Source organism: Poromitra crassiceps, assembly GCF_964638095.1.
Source record: "Poromitra crassiceps genome assembly, chromosome: 4".
In the NCBI taxonomy this organism is placed as follows: domain Eukaryota; kingdom Metazoa; phylum Chordata; class Actinopteri; order Beryciformes; family Melamphaidae; genus Poromitra; species Poromitra crassiceps.
This window is the reverse complement of record NC_139626.1, coordinates 60,269,408-60,288,876: the sequence shown is the minus strand read 5'-3', so window position 1 is coordinate 60,288,876 and position 19,469 is coordinate 60,269,408. Positions and strand designations below refer to the sequence as shown.

Sequence of the window (19,469 nt, the reverse complement as noted above, 5' to 3'; positions counted from 1 at the left end):
CGTAGTTGATGACGCAAGTGCACTCTGTTTCGTTTCCGGGTGCGGAAGAAATGTTGTAATGTCAAAGCTGACCAGCGGGGGAGAGGGGAGGGGTGCGGAACGGAACGGAACGGAAGCAATCGTTCCCAGTGAGAAAGCACAGACTGGAAGCGAGCATCGGAGAAATAATTCACTCCCTAATTTAATTCACCCTCGGACTTGACTCGTGTTTTAACAAGACTTTATTATAAAGACACGAATGTACATTTTAAATTTCAATGGAATACTGACATTGCGTGTCTAATTCACATTTCTCTTCTCTCTGTAAAGAACAATAGCAAAATCTTTGACCTCATAAACAAGTGCTGCAAGTCAATCTCCAAAATACAACAGCACATGCTGGACAGTGAGCTTCTGAACAAGATTCAAGTTGAAATTTGATAGAAATGAATATCAGCAAGCTGAAAATCATATAGCAGCATCATATCTTTTTGAAAAAGAAAGAAAGAAAGGAAAAAAAGGCCCACTCAAGATTATATTCTCTGATTCTTTCTCAAATGATTTCTGTCATTCCCCCCCCTGAAGAATATCCCACCAATTCCAAATTCACTAATTCATCGCTGAATTGATTTTAAGGTTGCAAAATCTAACCAAAATGTATAGTTAACGGCCTTCAGAATGTAAATGCCTCAGTTTGTCTTGAGTGTGTGAGCAGGAAAATAATCCTTGACGACGTCGATCCGGTTCAGACTTCTTTCCAAGTCGATCCCGAGAACCTGCGGCCTGCTGCTCAGGCATCAATTCAATTTATTCACAAATAAACTTAAAAACGTCTCGGTAAAATGTCTCTGTTAGTTTACAGGATCTTCCAAAAATAAAACAACAGCAAAATAAAACGGGAAAAAAGACTTCTTTGAAAGGAGCAGAGATAGCCTGGTAAAAAAAACCCATTGTGATAAAGTGACCTCACATTCTATTTCGCTCCAGCGATCAGTCTGGAATTCTAGCCGCCCACATAAATTTCAGTGGGCGGGAGTACTTGCCTTGACAGACAACTCCTTCAGCCAATCAGCGTCACCAAATCCAGTCCAAAATCCAGTCGGAAGAACGGCGAAAACGTCTTCTGCGGAGAAACACCGCTGGTGCATCTCGTTCTTGTTTAGTTGTTGAGGCTATTTCTGTACTAACTGCACTTATGGCTGTTTACTGACGTTAAAGGGATACGCCACCTTTTTGGGAGTTTGGCTCATTCGCCATATCCTCCCTACATAAACAAGATACACACTGCCTTTACCGCCACTCTGCGCGCAGTATACAGTGAGCTACAGTCGCCAAGTTATTATGTTTAATTATGTTTAAAGTATGTTCATGCCATTTGCACATATGTGCCACTGTCTGTGGCGTGTCTTACTGCTTTATTGCTTGTTGCATCTTGTTTTTTAATTATTTTTTATTTTGTTTTTGCACTATGTTGTAACGGAGTCTACAGCACAAGAATTTCACACGTGATACTTGTACTACGGAGTGACAATAAAAATCTTGAATCTTGAATCTTGAATCTTGAATCTTGAATCTAGTTAGATTGCCATAGAATGGAGGCTAACAGCGCCAAAACACATGTTGTGCTTTGGGTACTCACCACACAATGAAATATGAATCCAACATGCGGAGAAATTATCTTTTGTAAGGTAAATAGATAGCCGGAATGACTCTGTAAACATGGCCGCCAGCCAGGCATGCGCGGCATAGAGCACATGCGCTGTGTACAGCGGGAGCAATGTTACAGGCAAACAAGGAAGTAACTCGGTGTGGGGATTTACTCCGAAAATGATGTTTCACGTAACTATCGATTAATATTTCACCACGTGGTGAGTACCCGAAGCACAACATGTATTTTGGTGCTGTGAGATGTGTGTTTTTGGTCATTTTGAATGGCTGTACCATAGACTGTAGCTCAATGTATACTGCGCGGAGAGCATGCCCGTAGCTACCATTGAGGACACCGTCATGAGGTCATGACCTCGGTATTTTCTAAAATAATATATATATATATATATATATATATATATATATATATATATATATATATATATATATATTGTGTTTATTTTTTTATTTTTTAGGAAAATAGCCGGGCCCCCAGATCTATTCATCTGTCATTGATGTTTTAAAGCCTTCATAAATAACATGACATGACATATTTGATCAGAAATGCAACAATTTGCTTCCTCTCTGTGTGCTATATAGAAGAAAGAGACATAACTTACAACAACGTTCAAATTTTGCATTGGGGCTAGATTGGGGCTAGACTTTGGGGACAGTTCTATTGAAGTGAATGGTTAAGTAACTCCCCTGTAAGTGATGTTTGTGTAGATAGGCCATTGTATTTAATTGAGCAGTATTCTGCCAGTGACCTGTATGCAGAATATATATTATGTCGGGAGACATTTATTTTTGTATCATTGTAAAGCAACAGCACAGTAAAGACCATATTAATCTAATATGATGCCTGTAGTTCTTTATAGATTAATTTTGCTCTCAAATGCACCAGATTGAAACATTTTACTTTAAAATGGACAACATTTTCTAACCGGGGGTGCACAGCCACACCTGGATCCCTCAAGGCGCGCTAAAATGACCTAGGGATTTCTCAAACCCTGGCTACGGCCATGGCGGAGACTGAGAGTGACAGTAAAGGCAGTGTGTATCTTGTTTATATAGGGGGGTTATGGCAAATGAACGCCCGAAAAAGTGGCGTATCCCTTTAATGTTACCACGTTGCTTCGGGAGGCGCCTTTGTTTTGCCCAACTGATTGGCCCAGTTACGTCATTAATTATGACACAGTCCCTGATTGACCCGGTTTCATTCCAAGTCCAGGAAATCGATGTGGAAGTCCAGACTGATATGTACAGCGAAACAGAATGTGAGGTCCCAGGATGGTTTTCTACCAGGCTAAAGAGTGGGAATCCCTCAGGAAGGAAGTCACAGGACTTGGAAGCGCCATGACGCCTGGTCTTTGTAGTCCAAACAGTCGGAGGCATTGAAGTTGAGCTTCCAGGCCGAAGCGGCTGCCGTCGGCTCTTTGTAATCCAGACAGTCTGTGGCGTTGAAGGCGAGGCTGGGCGCGGCGTAGGCCTGGTGGTGGTGGTGGTGGTGGTGGTGGTGGGGTGCATGCGGGTGGTGATGGTGCCCTGACGCCTGGCCGAGGTGGTGCGGGTGCCCCGACATGGACGAGCCCGTCATGGGGCTGAGCTGGTGCGCAGGGTGGTGCGCGGGGTGGTGCGAGTGGACGGGCGCCAGGTACGAGCCGCACTCTACGCCGCCGAAGTAGGAGGCTGAGGACGCCGAGGCCGCGTAGCCCTGGCCGTATGCTGCTGCCGTCTGGCTGTAGGACACCGGGTAGGAGGGCGTGGCCCCGGTGCCCGACGAGGACGACGAGGACGACGAGGACCGCTGCATGCAGGAGGCGCTGGTGGGACAAGGTAGTGAATAAATAATGAAACGAGACTTTACAACAAAGGGATAGCTAGCTGAAACTGTATTGTGTGTTTACAAAACTAAACTAAACTATAATTATAGAGAAAATGTTGTTTTCTGCCCTTTTTGAATCTCACCCGCCCTCACAAATAGCCCATATTACAACAAAAATAAACGAACTAAAAGACCGGAACTAACAGGGAAACTGATACAAAAATTAATAAATAAAAACCAAGCCTTTTCAAAAAATAAAAAATTAACTATAACAAACCCCCTCGACAAACAAATAATTAACAACAACATAAGAAATAAAAACGAATGGTAAAATGCTAAAGAACCTTGTGGTGGAGGCGACGGCAGCGGGGTCCGGCAGCGTGGCCGTGGGCGCTGCGGCCGGGGAGATGGGTGCCGGGCTCCAGATGGAGGACACCGGGGTGGTGACAGAGGAGGAGGAGGTGCCCATCAGACCAGGAGGGGCAGCAGAGGTGGAGGAGGAGGAGGAGGAGGAGACAGCAGGGGGAGTGAACTGTCCGCTGCTCTCTGACCCCGTACTCCCCGTGCTCTCCCTGCCCTCCCTGCCCTCCTGGGCCGGAGATGACTTCTTCTTGGCTGGTCGCACCTTTGAGCTGCTGCCGCCGCTCTGCTGCTGCTGCTGCCGGCACTTAGCCCGCCGGTTCTTAAACCACACCTGAGGAACAACAAGAGGTCAAAGGTCACCATCACACGCCCGGCTGGGTCAGGAGTCAGACATGAAAAAAATATAGATATGAAAATATTATATAAACATGACTAGCGGGAATTGTAATGAGAGGATTCACATTCACTTCCAACAAGTGATTTTAGAGCACTAGTGCAGTGTTTGTTCAAAACATGACTGTTCGGAACGGGCCGATTGCTTGGCCTCCATATTGCTGGTGGCAACTTTCTTGAGAACGGTTCATCAACAGTTTCCCATTCGACACTGCACTTCATCCAAACAGTTTCCCACTCGACACTGCACTTCATCCAAACAGCTTCCCACTCGACACTGCACTTCATCCAAACAGTTTCCCACTCGACACTGCACTTCATCCAAACAGTTTCCCACTCGACACTGCACTTCATCCAAACAGCTTCCCATTCGACACTGCACTTCATCCAAACAGTTTCCCACTCGACACTGCACTTCATTTAAACAGCTTCCCACTCGACACTGCACTTCATCCAAACAGTTTCCCACTCGACACTGCACTTCATTTAAACAGTTTCCCACTCGACACTGCACTTCATTTAAACAGCTTCCCACTCGACACTGCACTTCATTTAAACAGTTTCCCACTCGACACTGCACTTCATCCAAACAGTTTCCCACTCGACACTGCACTTCATCCAAACAGTTTCCCACTCGACACTGCACTTCATCCAAACAGTTTCCCACTCGACACTGCACTTCATTTAAACAGTTTCCCACTCGACACTGCACTTCATTTAAACAGTTTCCCACTCGACACTGCACTTCATTTAAACAGTTTCCCACTCGACACTGCACTTCATCCAAACAGTTTCCCACTCGACACTGCACTTCATCCAAACAGTTTCCCACTCGACACTGCACTTCATCCAAACAGTTTCCCACTCGACACTGCACTTCATTTAAACAGTTTCCCACTCGACACTGCACTTCATTTAAACAGTTTCCCACTCGACACTGCACTTCATTTAAACAGCTTCCCACTCGACACTGCACTTCATTTAAACAGCTTCCCACTCGACACTGCACTTCATTTAAACAGCTTCCCACTCGACACTGCACTTCATTTAAACAGCTTCCCACTCGACACTGCACTTCATCCAAACAGTTTCCCACTCGACACTGCACTTCATTTAAACAGTTTCCCACTCGACACTGCACTTCATTTAAACAGCTTCCCACTCGACACTGCACTTCATTTAAACAGCTTCCCACTCGACACTGCACTTCATTTAAACAGTTTCCCACTCGACACTGCACTTCATTTAAACAGTTTCCCACTCGACACTGCACTTCATTTAAACAGCTTCCCACTCGACACTGCACTTCATCCAAACAGTTTCCCACTCGACACTGCACTTCATCCAAACAGTTTCCCACTCGACACTGCACTTCATCCAAACAGTTTCCCACTCGACACTGCACTTCATTTAAACAGTTTCCCACTCGACACTGCACTTCATCCAAACAGTTTCCCACTCGACACTGCACTTCATCCAAACAGTTTCCCACTCGACACTGCACTTCATTTAAACAGCTTCCCATTCGACACTGCACTTCATTTAAACAGTTTCCCACTCGACACTGCACTTCATTTAAACAGCTTCCCACTCGACACTGCACTTCATCCAAACAGCTTCCCACTCGACACTGCACTTCATCCAAACAGTTTCCCACTCGACACTGCACTTCATCCAAACAGTTTCCCACTCGACACTGCACTTCATTTAAACAGCTTCCCACTCGACACTGCACTTCATTTAAACAGCTTTCCACTCGACACTGCACTTCATTTAAACAGCTTCCCACTCGACACTGCACTTCATTTAAACAGTTTCCCACTCGACACTGCACTTCATCCAAACAGCTTCCCATTCGACACTGCACTTCATTTAAACAGCTTCCCACTCGACACTGCACTTCATTTAAACAGTTTCCCACTCGACACTGCACTTCATCCAAACAGCTTCCCATTCGACACTGCACTTCATTTAAACAGCTTCCCACTCGACACTGCACTTCATTTAAACAGTTTCCCACTCGACACTGCACTTCATCCAAACAGTTTCCCACTCGACACTGCACTTCATCCAAACAGTTTCCCACTCGACACTGCACTTCATTTAAACAGTTTTCCACTCGACACCGCACTTCATCCAAACAGTTTTCCACTCGACACTGCACTTCATCCAAACAGTTTTCCACTCGACACTGCACTTCATCCAAACAGTTTCCCATTCGACACTGCACTTCATTTAAACAGCTTCCCATTCGACACTGCACTTCATTTAAACAGCTTCCCACTCGACACTGCACTTCATTTAAACAGTTTCCCACTCGACACTGCACTTCATTTAAACAGCTTCCCACTCGACACTGCACTTCATTTAAACAGTTTCCCACTCGACACTGCACTTCATTTAAACAGCTTCCCACTCGACACTGCACTTCATTTAAACAGTTTCCCACTCGACACTGCACTTCATTTAAACAGCTTCCCACTCGACACTGCACTTCATTTAAACAGCTTCCCACTCGACACTGCACTTCATTTAAACAGTTTCCCACTCGACACTGCACTTCATTTAAACAGCTTCCCACTCGACACTGCACTTCATTTAAACAGTTTCCCACTCGACACTGCACTTCATTTAAACAGCTTCCCACTCGACACTGCACTTCATTTAAACAGTTTCCCACTCGACACTGCACTTCATTTAAACAGCTTCCCACTCGACACTGCACTTCATTTAAACAGTTTCCCACTCGACACTGCACTTCATTTAAACAGTTTCCCACTCGACACTGCACTTCATTTAAACAGCTTCCCACTCGACACTGCACTTCATTTAAACAGTTTCCCACTCGACACTGCACTTCATTTAAACAGCTTCCCACTCGACACTGCACTTCATCCAAACAGCTTCCCACTCGACACTGCACTTCATCCAAACAGTTTCCCACTCGACACTGCCCTTCATTTAAACAGTTTCCCACTCGACACTGCACTTCATCCAAACAGTTTCCCACTCGACGCTGCACTTCATCCAAACAGTTTCCCATTCGACACTGCACTTCATCCAAACAGTTTCCCATTCGACACTGCACTTCATCCAAACAGTTTCCCACTCGACGCTGCACTTCCTGAGCAGTGTCCTGTGTTGTTGTTCCTTGTGCACAAATATGACACACCCACAGACGCACCTGGTTGGGGTGATCGAGTCAATGGTCAAGTTACACCTTGGGGTTGAGGGGGGCTTAGATTTAGGCATTGGGGAAGGGTCTCTATAGGGTTAGGAACAGGAGGTTACGGTGGGTAGCTTTAGGCACTGGTAGCCACTTGGTTAGGGTTTGGATAGGGTGGGGGGCTTAGTGTTAAGGTCTTTGTTTATTCAACGTTTATTAATATGGAAACTGTTCACTGTCCAAATTGCAACATTCCCAGTTAGAGAACGGTCAAGAGTAGGCTAATGCAAGACAGCGTTTGCCTGCAGTAGAGGTCTTCACAGGTCCAAAATGACGGACCCGGACCCTAATGGACCCGGGAAATGTGTGCCCGGACCCGGATTGGACCCATCTATTATTAGAAAGCTGAGACCCGGACCCGGACAGAACCAATAAATGTCGGACCCAGACCCTTATACAGTAGAACGAGCATACCGGACCCATACAGAACCGAGCAATACTGAGGAAGAGACTTGAGCGGTGCCGACGTCAAAGTTGCTTGGTAATTGCTATTACAAGTTATAAGTGAAACTTTGTGCATCTTTCTTACCTACCGTTCATGTGCAGTAGCATTCTCCCCTTAACCTGACGCTGCCAGATGGATGTAAGTTCGTTCACATTTGTTTCACAACCAACATCCATCTGGATTCGGCCAAGCTACATTGCTGAAGAGGGCGGTCACTTTTTTCAAGCTACTAGGCAGGTGATTGGATGGACCGTCTGTCTGTCACCGTCTGGGCTTGCCAACGCCAACCAATCAGATCGACTTCCCTTCATGACGTAGGGCTTTGGGTTTGTGTGACTTGCGTGAATGGCTAACTCCCAGCCTAGCAACGGTCTGAAGGCTATCTCCCCAAATTCTACAACAATGTCTTGTTTACTAACGTTCATAGTTGATAACGTTACAGCAATACAGTTACGGTTTCGTACTCACTGTAAGATCAAGTGCTTAACGTTTATGTTAGCTTATTGTTTTGAATAGAATGTTTGACTAGCTCACTGGAGCTAGCCTCGGTAGCCGCCGCCATGTTGAATAGTGAAAGAACTACAAACGCACAGGCGCCTCTCGATCGCGTCACACCCGGTCTCGCCTAAAGCCCGCCCGTAGCTCACGCTGATTGGTGCGCCTGGGTGGCGGCCGGTTTGAACGCCTCTCTGAGGCCAGGGCCAGACTGAGGTGGATTGTGAATTTGTGGAACAATGCCGCCCCCGTCTGGTGGAGTCAGGCTATTCTCCCCTGGTGGCTGCTGCCAGACACTGCAGACAGTGCCTGACCGTGACGTAATGCATAATCCATTCAATGATCCTTGCCAAGAAAGTTTGTAATAAAAATAAATACACATTTTCTGTTATTCTTCTTGCTGATTGAAAAGCCATGGCTAACGTTAAAGGGATATGCCAACATATTCACTGTGCATGCATTAGAATGTGCGTTTCACTCCTCACTGCTAGTTAGATAGCACTACAATGGCAGTCTATGGTACCGCTGTTCAGTCGCCCAAAATACACATTCCAACAGCACCAGAAACACTCACATGTAGATGTTGTGAGTTATGTACTCACCACGCGATGAAATAATAATCCAAAGTTACGGGAAACTGCCATTTTCGAAGTAAATCCATCGCAAGAAGAAAAGACGGTTCCCTCTGCAATCAGTTACTTCCTCGTTGGCAAACGAGGAAGTAACTGGTTGCAGTGGGAATCCTCTTTGCTAGTTCTCACTATGGATTTACTTGCCGTTTCTGACAAGCCTCACATCACTGGGTGTTTTCATGCATTTTGTGATCAGCACTGATCACAGGTATTCTCGGATCCACTTGGGTATATAGCCTACTATAATTCCGGCATCGTCTGTGTGTCTCTCTCTCTCTCTCTCTCTCTCTCTCGCTCTCTCTGTCTCCCTCTCTCTCTCTCTCTGTCTCTCGACTTCAAACTTCGGGAGTGCGCTGAGGCGGACCTGAGGGAGTGCAATTCGGACGCGAAAAACGTTCACTATTTGAACCTTTGTGTTAAATTCTGTGCTCCTTCAAGCCCCAGCTGAGCTCTGTGACAGTAATGAAAAAAGTAAACATTGCTTTAAGTAGGGTCGGTAACGCCTCGTACACACCATGAAACGCTCGGCGGCATGCCTCCTGTGAAAGCCGCTTTGACGCTGCATCTTGATAGGCTGTCTTGCTCTATTTCCGTGTCTGATTGGTCCATTTCAACCTCGCGCCCCCTGCCGCTAGAACCGCCCAGCGCCTCTAGTCTGCGACAGCGAAACGCTGGGCGGTTCCAGCGGCAGGGGGCGCGAGGTTGAAATGGACCAATCAGACACGGAAATAGAGCAAGACAGCCTATCAAGATGCAGCGTTAAAGCGGCTTTCACAGGAGGCATGCCGCCGAGCGTTTCATGATGTGCACGTACCGTAAGAGTGAATGGTCGAGAATGACGGGGGTAAAGTAAACATTGGAGAGAGGGCAGCTTGAAAGGAGCAGAGAATAGTAGGAGAACATGTAAGCTGAATGAGCAGCATTGATATTCAAGTCATGAATAAAATCAAGGGGAAATAATCAGTAGAGCTCAGTGATCTTAGTTAAGTGAGATTTCTAAGAGATTTTCACATGGATATAATGGTAGGCTATAATGAGTCACACATTCAGAAATAATATCCTCTAGGGCCACACCACTTCCGGGAACCCCCATCCTGTGTAAGTAGGGTTCCCAGAGTAAAACCTGGCTATTTCCACCACTGCTTATGGATGATCATCATCTGCTGCATGCCATCGAGAACCGTTGGTCGGATCGACTTCACTGCACTGCCCTATTGGGCAGTGCCCTACTTTCATGCAATTGGGCATAGCGCCACCTACTGGCAACACTGATCTGATCGACTTCAAACTTCAAACTCAGGGAGTGCGCTTAAGGGGACTCAACGGACTGCAGGGAGCTGAATCCCGTGCAATCTGGCTTAGCGCCACCTACTGGCAACACAAAAAGCAGTTTATCTCGATAGCCATTCATCTGATCGACTTCAAACTTGGGGAGTGTGCTGCTGGGAACCTGACATAGAACAGTGCAGCATTTTGTGCAATTCCGCAGAGCGCCATCTACTGGCAACACAAAAAGCAGTTTATCCCGAGAAACATTTGTCCGATCGACTTCAAACGTGGGGAGTGCGCTGCTCGGACCCCGATGGAGTGCGGTGCCGCATTTCATGCAATTTGGACTTATTCCAGGACTGTCTGTATGTCTGTCTTTCGCGTATCTCCAGAACCGTTTGTCGGATCGCCTTCAAACTTGTGCTTAGGGGGACCTGACAGAGTGCAGTGTGTGTGCGGGGGGAAGCGCCCACGGGGTGGTGCATGGGGGAACGGGCACTGCACTAGTTATACATAATGATAAACAGATCCGGGGCCCGCGGTGATAGAATAGGACCCGACCCAGACCCAATTGACCATAATAAAATGTGGGCCCGGCCCTACGGGTCTCGGGTCAGGTCATGGGTCCTATAGGGCAGTGGTTCTCAAATGTTTTCAAATTAAGGACCCCAAAACTGACAAAGATTAAACCAAGGACCCTCACTTCATAGGATATTGTCCCACGGTCCCCCACATGATAATAAGATTGATGCTTTAGATGAAAGTGTATAAAACCCATGACCAAAATAGTCATTGTGTTACTTATGAATGGAATTATAGCGAAAATAAATTACCCCTCTTTTGGCTGGGGACCCCCTCAAGGACCCCTGGAGGTCCCTGGACCCCTATTTGAGAACCACTGCTATAGGGTCTAAGTAGAACCATGAAGACCTCTAGCCTGCAGCTCCCTCGACGGCCTTCCATTGGTTGTTTCTGCTGCCAATCAAATGTGTCTGCACTCCTATTGGCTATATTTTACTGCCACCAGTTCTTCTCTTATGTAACTGAATGTAACTGAGTACTCAGCCAGTCAGAGCCTTGAAGGCCCACCCCTCTGTGATGTTACAGTGTTTGTATGTAATCGAACAGCCCCCGCTGCACTCAGAAATAGCTGCTCGCTTGTTTAGTCAAAGTTGATTAAGATTGAACAAATTGCACCAAATCTGACACTGCTAAGGAAACACAGACAGCCAGCCGCTCAGAGGTGTCTGCAGCTCTGTGTCTGAATGCATGCGGGGGGTGTTTGATATAAACACCATCACGTCACAGTGGGGTGGGGCTTCAGGGCTTTGACTGGCTGAGCGGGCCAAAGGCACGAGCGGCGCGCCCCACTCAAACTGCCTGTGAGAGCGAATGAGCACACAGGAGAGAAAACACAGGCAGAGGCAGTGCAGTTGTTTGGATGAGCAGTTCTCGAGAAAGCTGCAAACGGCAAGCGGCCTATTCAGACACGCACATATTGACCGGGCACTGCACTATAAAGCAAGGAAAGCAAAGGCTGTGTCTATGTGTGTGTGTGTGTCTGTGTGTGTGTGTGTGTGTGTGTGTGTGTGTTTGTGTGTGTGTGTGTGTGTGTGTGTGTGTGTGTGTGTGTTTGTGTGTGTGTTTGTGTGTGTGTGTGTGTGTGTGTGTGTGTGTGTGTTTGTGTGTGTGTGTGTGTGTGTGTGTGTGTGTGTGTGCACACATGCATGCGTGCGTGTGTGTGTGTGTGTGTGTGTGTGTGTGTGTGAGTGTGTGCACACATGTGTGCATGTGTGTGTGTGTGTCCTTTGCATATCTCAAGAACCGTTGGTCCGATCTAATTAATACTTGACGGGTGTGTTGGCACATTCAATATTAATACACTTTGAATAAACAAGTGAACAGTGCTCTTTGCAGCAGTGGGCGGGGCAAACAGCGCTCTGTGCAGCAGGGGGCGGGGCAAACAGCTCTCTGTGCAGCAGTGGGCGGGGCAAACAGCGCTCTGTGCAGCAGTGGGTGGGGTGAACAACGCTCTGTGCATCAGCGGGGCAACAGTGCTCTGTGCTGCAGCGGGGTAAACAGCTCTCTGTGCAGGTTTTTCTCATAACCAAGATAAGAATAGCAATAGTACAACAACAACAATAACAACAACGACAATACAAATAAGAATGATAAGAATAACAATTTAGATAAATGTTGTTGTTGTACTACTAATAATAATCAGCAGCAGCAGCAGCAGCAGCAGCAGCATAATTGTCCTAATGATTGTCTACATTATTAGTAGCAGCCCATGGCCATGGGGTGCCCAATAGGTCGTGATCTATGGGCCATCAATAGCTTGCCAAAGAAATCCCAAATATTTGTTTATAAATCCCACTCATGCAGCTAACTCGTATTTAACCTTATAACATTATTAAATCATGTTAAATAAATAATATAATCCTGTTAAAATGTACTTGGGGGACATGAACGCTTGCGACTAGTTTGATTTTTTGTATACTGTAGCTCTCATCCTAAAAAAGTTTGGGCAATTTTAAGCTATTTTACTACCAACAAATAAAAACGGTATATATGGGCCTATGTAGTGAACCTGCAGGCAGTGTCTGAGGCAGCAGCAGAAAGGGAAGATAATTGCAGTAAGCCGGGCAGAGGGCCGTTAAAGCCGGCATGCAAACTCTCTGCACGCCCATTTGTAAAGAAGGCTCACCGCTTCAAAAGATGCTTCAAGATGCTCCAATTCTGCCTTTTTACCACATTTGTCTCTACTTGATCAATGATAGCTGCAGTACATTTAGCCTGCAGGGGCGAGGAGCCGATGCAGCGCAAGAGGAAAACTCCTATACACTCTGGCTGGATCTGATTCTGATCTGATGTTCTGATCTATATAACTATCTCAATCGGGTTAGAGGGAACTTTGAGCCTGAATGCTCCCTTTTATTTATTTATTTATTTATTTATTTATTTATTTATTTATTTATTTATTTATTTATTTATTTATTTATTTATTTATTTATTTATTTATTTATTTATTTATTTATTTATTTATTTACAATAGATTTCTGGCCATTTCGGCTTCATATACTCTCTCCTCATGTGTGTGTGTGTGTGTGTGTGTGTGTGTGTGTGTGTGTGTGTGTGTGTGTGTGTGTGTGTGTATGTGTGTGTGTGTGAGTGAGAGAGAGAGAGAGTTTTGGTGGCTCCTCATCAGGGGGTCCTTGAGGGGGTTCCGGGGGCCCCAACAAATTCAAGAGTTGTTCAGCATAATTTAATTCAAATGTAATTTAGTTAACTATATAGTGAATACGAGTGTCTACATGTTTGATCAGTTCACTATCAGTTTATATGCAATAATCTTGGAATTCTGGACAACATCATATCTAACAATATTGCTTACAATATTCTCCGATTTAAAAGGAGAATAAAATCTCATCAAATGGGTCCGGTTCTAACGTGGATTGTGGACTAAATTAGTGGTCCCTGAAAATGGTCGAGAAGTGGACAGACTAAAACACGTGGACAATTACACGTCTGCATTGGTTTTCTGGCAGGCATGCAGTCAGACATGGCGGTCCGTCAGGCAGGCAGGCCGACTGACCTGCACTCTGGACTCGGGCAGGTTTATCTTCAGGGCCACCTCCTCCCTCATGAAGATGTCCGGGTAGCGCGTCTTGGCGAACAGCGACTCCAGGATGTCCAGCTGCGTCCGCGTATACGTGGTCCGCTCCCGGCGCTGCTTCCTGGGGTTACCTGCGCGGGCACGAAATTATAATATATGCCTGTCCTCTTATCAATCCAGCAAGTTATCAATCTAATCCCTGAACCCGCCCGCTCTGTCAGAGAACCCAACCGTGCGCTGGTGCGCTGCGCACATGCGTAAAACTCCCGTTTTTAGAAGTAAATCCATAAATGTTCATTATGTTCAGTGTTGTTTTCATAATTTGTGGGATCCCGTCCTCCAGCGACCCAGCTTCCCCAGTGGCATCCTCACCGTTTCATGACTGTAACTTGATATTTTTCCCAGCTTCTAAAACACTTTAGTCGCTTTTGAACGACTTCAAAAAAAGACTACGGCGCATAATAGCCTGTTTTTCGACTATTTCTCTCATGTGAGTCCTGTGGGAATATAGCGAAAAGTAGCAGCGTGCATATATAGCTCCAAATCTTGGAACACCAGCGGATGCGCGGTTCTGGGATAAAAAAAAAACAAGCAAGAACGCTGGCACTCATCAATAGTCTTCATATTTAATTTGGGTAAAAACCAATGCGTTTCAGTCACATTTAATACGATTTTTTTTTGCAACGCACACATATCATATTAGGCTACATGAGGAAAAATAGCCCATAAAGTAGACACGAACCTCCCATATGGAGGATTATAGCCTTGTTTCTGGCCTTTTTGTAATTTTCCATGCAACTTTATTTCATTGCAGATTTCTTTTTTACACGTATTTAACATTTTGTAAACATTATTATTAGAAACATGCGATTGAAATAAAGTTACTATTTTGATAGGATAAAGAAAGTTGACTAAAGCCTTGAGCACCATGGCATATAGGAGATAAAATAACATTAGATCACGTGGTATTGGTATCACAGACACACTTGGCATATGAGTCGCTGGGAAAAGTATATGGAATATTGTAGGTCATTAGAATTATTACAACGATGCCATAAAGTAAAGCATAGCTATAACCCCACTATTAAGCATCACACACACGTGCACGGACCTACGCACGCACACACAGACACACACACACACACACACACACACACACACACACACACACACACACACACACACACACACACACACACACACACACACACACACACACACACACACACACACACACACACACACACACACACACACACACACACACACACACACACTTATACGTGTGTCTGATTTTATAATATTATGTTCAGTTTCTCAGTGAGTTGGTTTTGGGTGCATGCGCTAGGAGTGTGGCGGCCGTACCGTGGTATCCCACAGACGGGTGCAGTAGGTCCATGGCCCCGCTCAGCCCCAGCCCGTTCATGCCGTATGGCGCTGCCTGTTTGAGGTAAGACATCATGCTGAAAGCTGCAAGCCGCCCGGGAGGGAGACTCTCTTTCTGAAGACTTTCTGAGTCTTTCTCCGCCTGCAGGACGGAGAAACGGTTCAGTAATTTCCCCGGTGTTCCGCTCCGCAACGGCCGGTTCCTGCAAGAGACACAAACGCTGTATAGTCTAGACTAGAGCAGTGCAGTGATTATTTCATAGCTAACCTAAAAATATAAAACCCCTAAAAACTAACCCCTATTGGTCGCAAAAAAACAATTGCATTTTTAACCCATAAAACCAGCACAGTCTCACAGAAAATTGTATACCTTTCCAAATGATCTTTAAATCTATATGTGTAAACAGAATTATAGCTATAACCCGAAACACCTAAACCCGCGAACAAAGTTCGTCTTCGATCATTTTAGAATAGATAAATAATTTTATTTTAAATGTGATGCATTTAGACACAATAAACTCCAATCACCAACACAAAGAGGGACCTAAATCATAATGAACAAGTCAGAGAGAAAAGCGATATAAAAAGTAAAACCTGCAACTAATAGGAGAGTGTTTTGTTTTTTTGCCTTAATAACTTTGACGGTAAATTGAAAGAATCTGTCAAACATAACATGAGCTTATATGGTCTGATACCAACCTGCAGCCTGGAACAAACGGATCAAATATTCAACCTGAAAAGATGATTCTGCTTTAAATGACCTGTTCGGTCAATCTCACGTGTTGAATGTGACTTAAATTTAATTGAACTCCTTTCGAAATAAAAGCTCAAAAACAAAGTCATGACGCCTCGACATATAAAATGGTGTCCACAGATTGCCATGATCAGCCTTCAGCGAAGAGACGATTAGCTGAAACCTGCACCAAAACACTGCTGCGCTTTCCATTCAGACATATTCATTTAACAATAAAAGCATTTCTTCCAGATCAAACTGTCGTATATGGAGGTCCGTTAGGATGGGGTTCCTTTCCCAGCTGCTGCTTTACTGCCTTGTCATCGATAGTGCCTTAATTTAGCCCCTAATTAAGTCTTAATTAAGGTGACCTATTTTTAGCTGCATGCTCTAATTAATGGGCTGCTTTAATTCAGTTAGGACTTCTGTCGCCTTGCAGTGCCGTGTGTTTGTTAAGTCTGACACTGAAAGTCACTGATATTCACATAGAGCCACTTATAGGACTTATCGTGTGAGTTGTGTTTTATATAGGCTATCATTAATATTCTGTTGTATGGGCTGCGGGAAGTGTGTCTGTAATTCGAGTGCCCTATATATTGTTCTATTATATTTTTGCCTATATTTTATTTGATTTCATTTTATTAATTTGTTTATCTTCTCTATCACTATAATTTTTCACTAAATTTGTATTTTTGATACTCAATAATGGATTTGTAGTGAACTGTTATGATTATATATTTCATTGTTTCTGTTAGAGGCTAGACGGCATATATGAGTTTATGACCGTATCGTGATTTATAATATAGTTTTGTATCTGTATTAGGCTACTTTATTCCATAGGAACTTTTTCTTCTATATTAGGCTATTCTTCTAAAGTGTATGCTATTGTATATGATTTCTACTTTTCCCATATACGAGAATAACCAGGCCTAAGTGTGTAGATGATAAAAACTGGCTATAAATAATAATAATTAAAAAAAAATACATCAGAGTTGACATAGTGGAAACGGATTGACGCAAATTAAAGTACATAACTGGACAGTTGGAATTAGATAACTTATTGTCTGATGATCTGGGTTAGTTTGTAATTATTGGATGCACTGCATGCCTTCACTAAAACAGACTGTAACAGACTGAAACATTCTGTCAGTGGACGCATCTCCTGTTGTGTTGTAGCCTATACCTGTTTTTCATTAGTTCTCCCCCCTGTGTGGCATTTGTTTAAAGGGGTGGGGTGAGAGAATATGCGTTGACTGCTATTAGGCTACAACACGTTTCCATGATGGGGTTCTTTTAGCAGATAAATGTTAGGAGTTGGGACTAATAGGTATTTTCTCCACTGAATAGACTGAACTGAGGCGTAAACAGTCGTAATGCTTCCCTATTTCCATACCCGCAGGAAGGACCTGCTGAACCACTGGATAATGCGTGTGCAAATGAAGGCCACATTACAATTCAGATTAAGATCTACGGCGCGACAATTAACACATGCTTATCGGGAAAATGCATTAACAGCTGAGCCGCTGGAGGAGATGGTGCTCACACTTGCTTACAAAAAAAACAAAAAAAGTTTAACTTGAAAAGGGGACAAAATATGCGTTTTTTGTTTTGTTTTTTTAAAAGGCCTAGTTCTGTTTGGTGAATTTATAATAAGGCTTTTTTTTCAGGTTCGTTTTCAGGAAGACAAAAATAATACATATATAGATAGCCTAATACAAAATAAAATGCCGTACTAAAAGTAAAAAAAATAAAAATAAAACAAAGCGAAAAAGGTCAGTGTTTCTACTCCTATTTATATACAATTTCAATAATGTCAAACTAAATGGAGACAAATGATGCTGGGCAGCATGACTCGAATCTATTATCCTCACCTTATTCTGGCTCTTGTTTTAATTCCTGTTTATAGTGACGTGAAGAAGATCCAGAGGTTAAGAAATATCCACATAAAGTTCAGTCTTTTTGGACAGGAAACCAAGTTCTTTAGCCTCCAAAAAACAAAACAACACCCTCAATTTGTGTCGGAATGACACGAGATGCGGGCGCTCTATCTCAGCAGCTCGGAAAAACACACTTCATTGGAGAAAAATAAAAAAAAGTGAGGAAATAATGTCGAATAATGGCGAATAATAGAGAGTTGTCTTGGTAGCGCGCTCTCGCCTGTCTGTGTTGATTTTAAGCTCGTCTCCGCGGACGGCGCTCCTCTATGAGTCCAGGAAGCACGCTGGGCCGCTCCCTTCCAGCCAATCACAGCGCTCAGAGGCGCCCCTCCCAACCAATCACAGCGCTCCCAGGCCTTACAGACGACACGCACGGCCAATCAGCGGCGAGCTCGGCCCTATAGAACCCGCCCCCTTTTCTGATAAATCTGCGTCACGTGACGAGAGTAAAAAAAAAACACAAAGTTTTGGTCAGAAGTTGGATGAGGTTCCGCGGCTAGTGCACAGCCTTGTCACTTCCCGCATTGACTATTGTAACTCCCTCCTCTTTGGTCTCCCTCAGAAATCCCTCCATAAGCTCCAACTGGTCCAGAACTCAGCCGCCCGCATCATCTCCAAAACCCCCTCCTTCCATCACATTACCCCTGTCCTACAGCAACTTCATTGGCTCCCAGTTAAATTCCGCATCGACTTTAAAATCCTCCTGCACACATTCAAAGCCATCCACAACCTCGCCCCTCCTTATCTGTCTGACCTCCTCCACACTGCCACCTCTACCCGCTCCCTCAGATCCTCCTCCTCCATCCATCTCTCTGTCCCTTCTGCCCGGCTCACCACCATGGGGAGCAGAGCTTTCAGCCGCTCTGCTCCCAAACTCTGGAACTCACTCCCTCCTGACATTCGCAACATTGACACCCTCCCCCTGTTCAAATCCAGCCTCAAAACTCATCTCTTCAAATTAGCTTATTCCCTGTAATGTCCATGGTGTTTTCTCTGTTTATTGTTTAGTTTTTTATTTTTGTTCTATTTTATTTCCCTTCCACTCTTTTTATATTTTATACTGTTTGCTTGCCTGTTGCTCTGCTTCTGATTTTACCCTGTAAAGTGTCCTTGAGTGACCTGAAAGGCGCTTTGAAATAAAATGCATTATTATTATTATTATTAGCTGCCGACAGATGACAAACTATAGCTCTGAGCCAAAATACCGAGATTATCACAGGAACTATTACAGAGGAACTAAGATTAAGGCAGAGGAAGGAGTTTGTGTTAACATTATGTTATTTTTGCTGCAGCTCCGACCCAAAGGCTTTATGGAGAGATGAGGAGGACGAGAAAAGGCAAGATAAGACACGTTAAAAATAACAAATGTAGCCTATAGGCCTGTTGTCTGGCCTAACAAGACAGTGGTTTATTTATGTTTAATGTGGATAAAATTAAAGACGTAGCCAATTTTTATTTTCCACGTTCCTGCAGTCTGTCATCAGCACTCAGGGTAATGAACGAACAGGCAACATGAATATCAA

At 44.6% G+C, this 19,469-nt stretch overlaps 1 protein-coding gene across 1 annotated transcript; it reads right to left on the bottom strand.

Moving 5' to 3' along the window:
- Positions 1-2,962: 2,962 nt before the first annotated feature.
- On the bottom strand, positions 2,963-15,352 carry LOC310774543 (homeobox protein OTX1-like; the record flags this gene model as incomplete). Its single annotated transcript, XM_083634633.1, has 4 exons — positions 2,963-3,449; positions 3,796-4,145; positions 13,870-14,021; positions 15,256-15,352. 4 exons carry the CDS (start codon positions 15,350-15,352, stop codon positions 2,963-2,965), a joined length of 1,086 nt encoding a protein of 361 aa, XP_083490759.1.
- Positions 15,353-19,469: the final 4,117 nt, after the last annotated feature.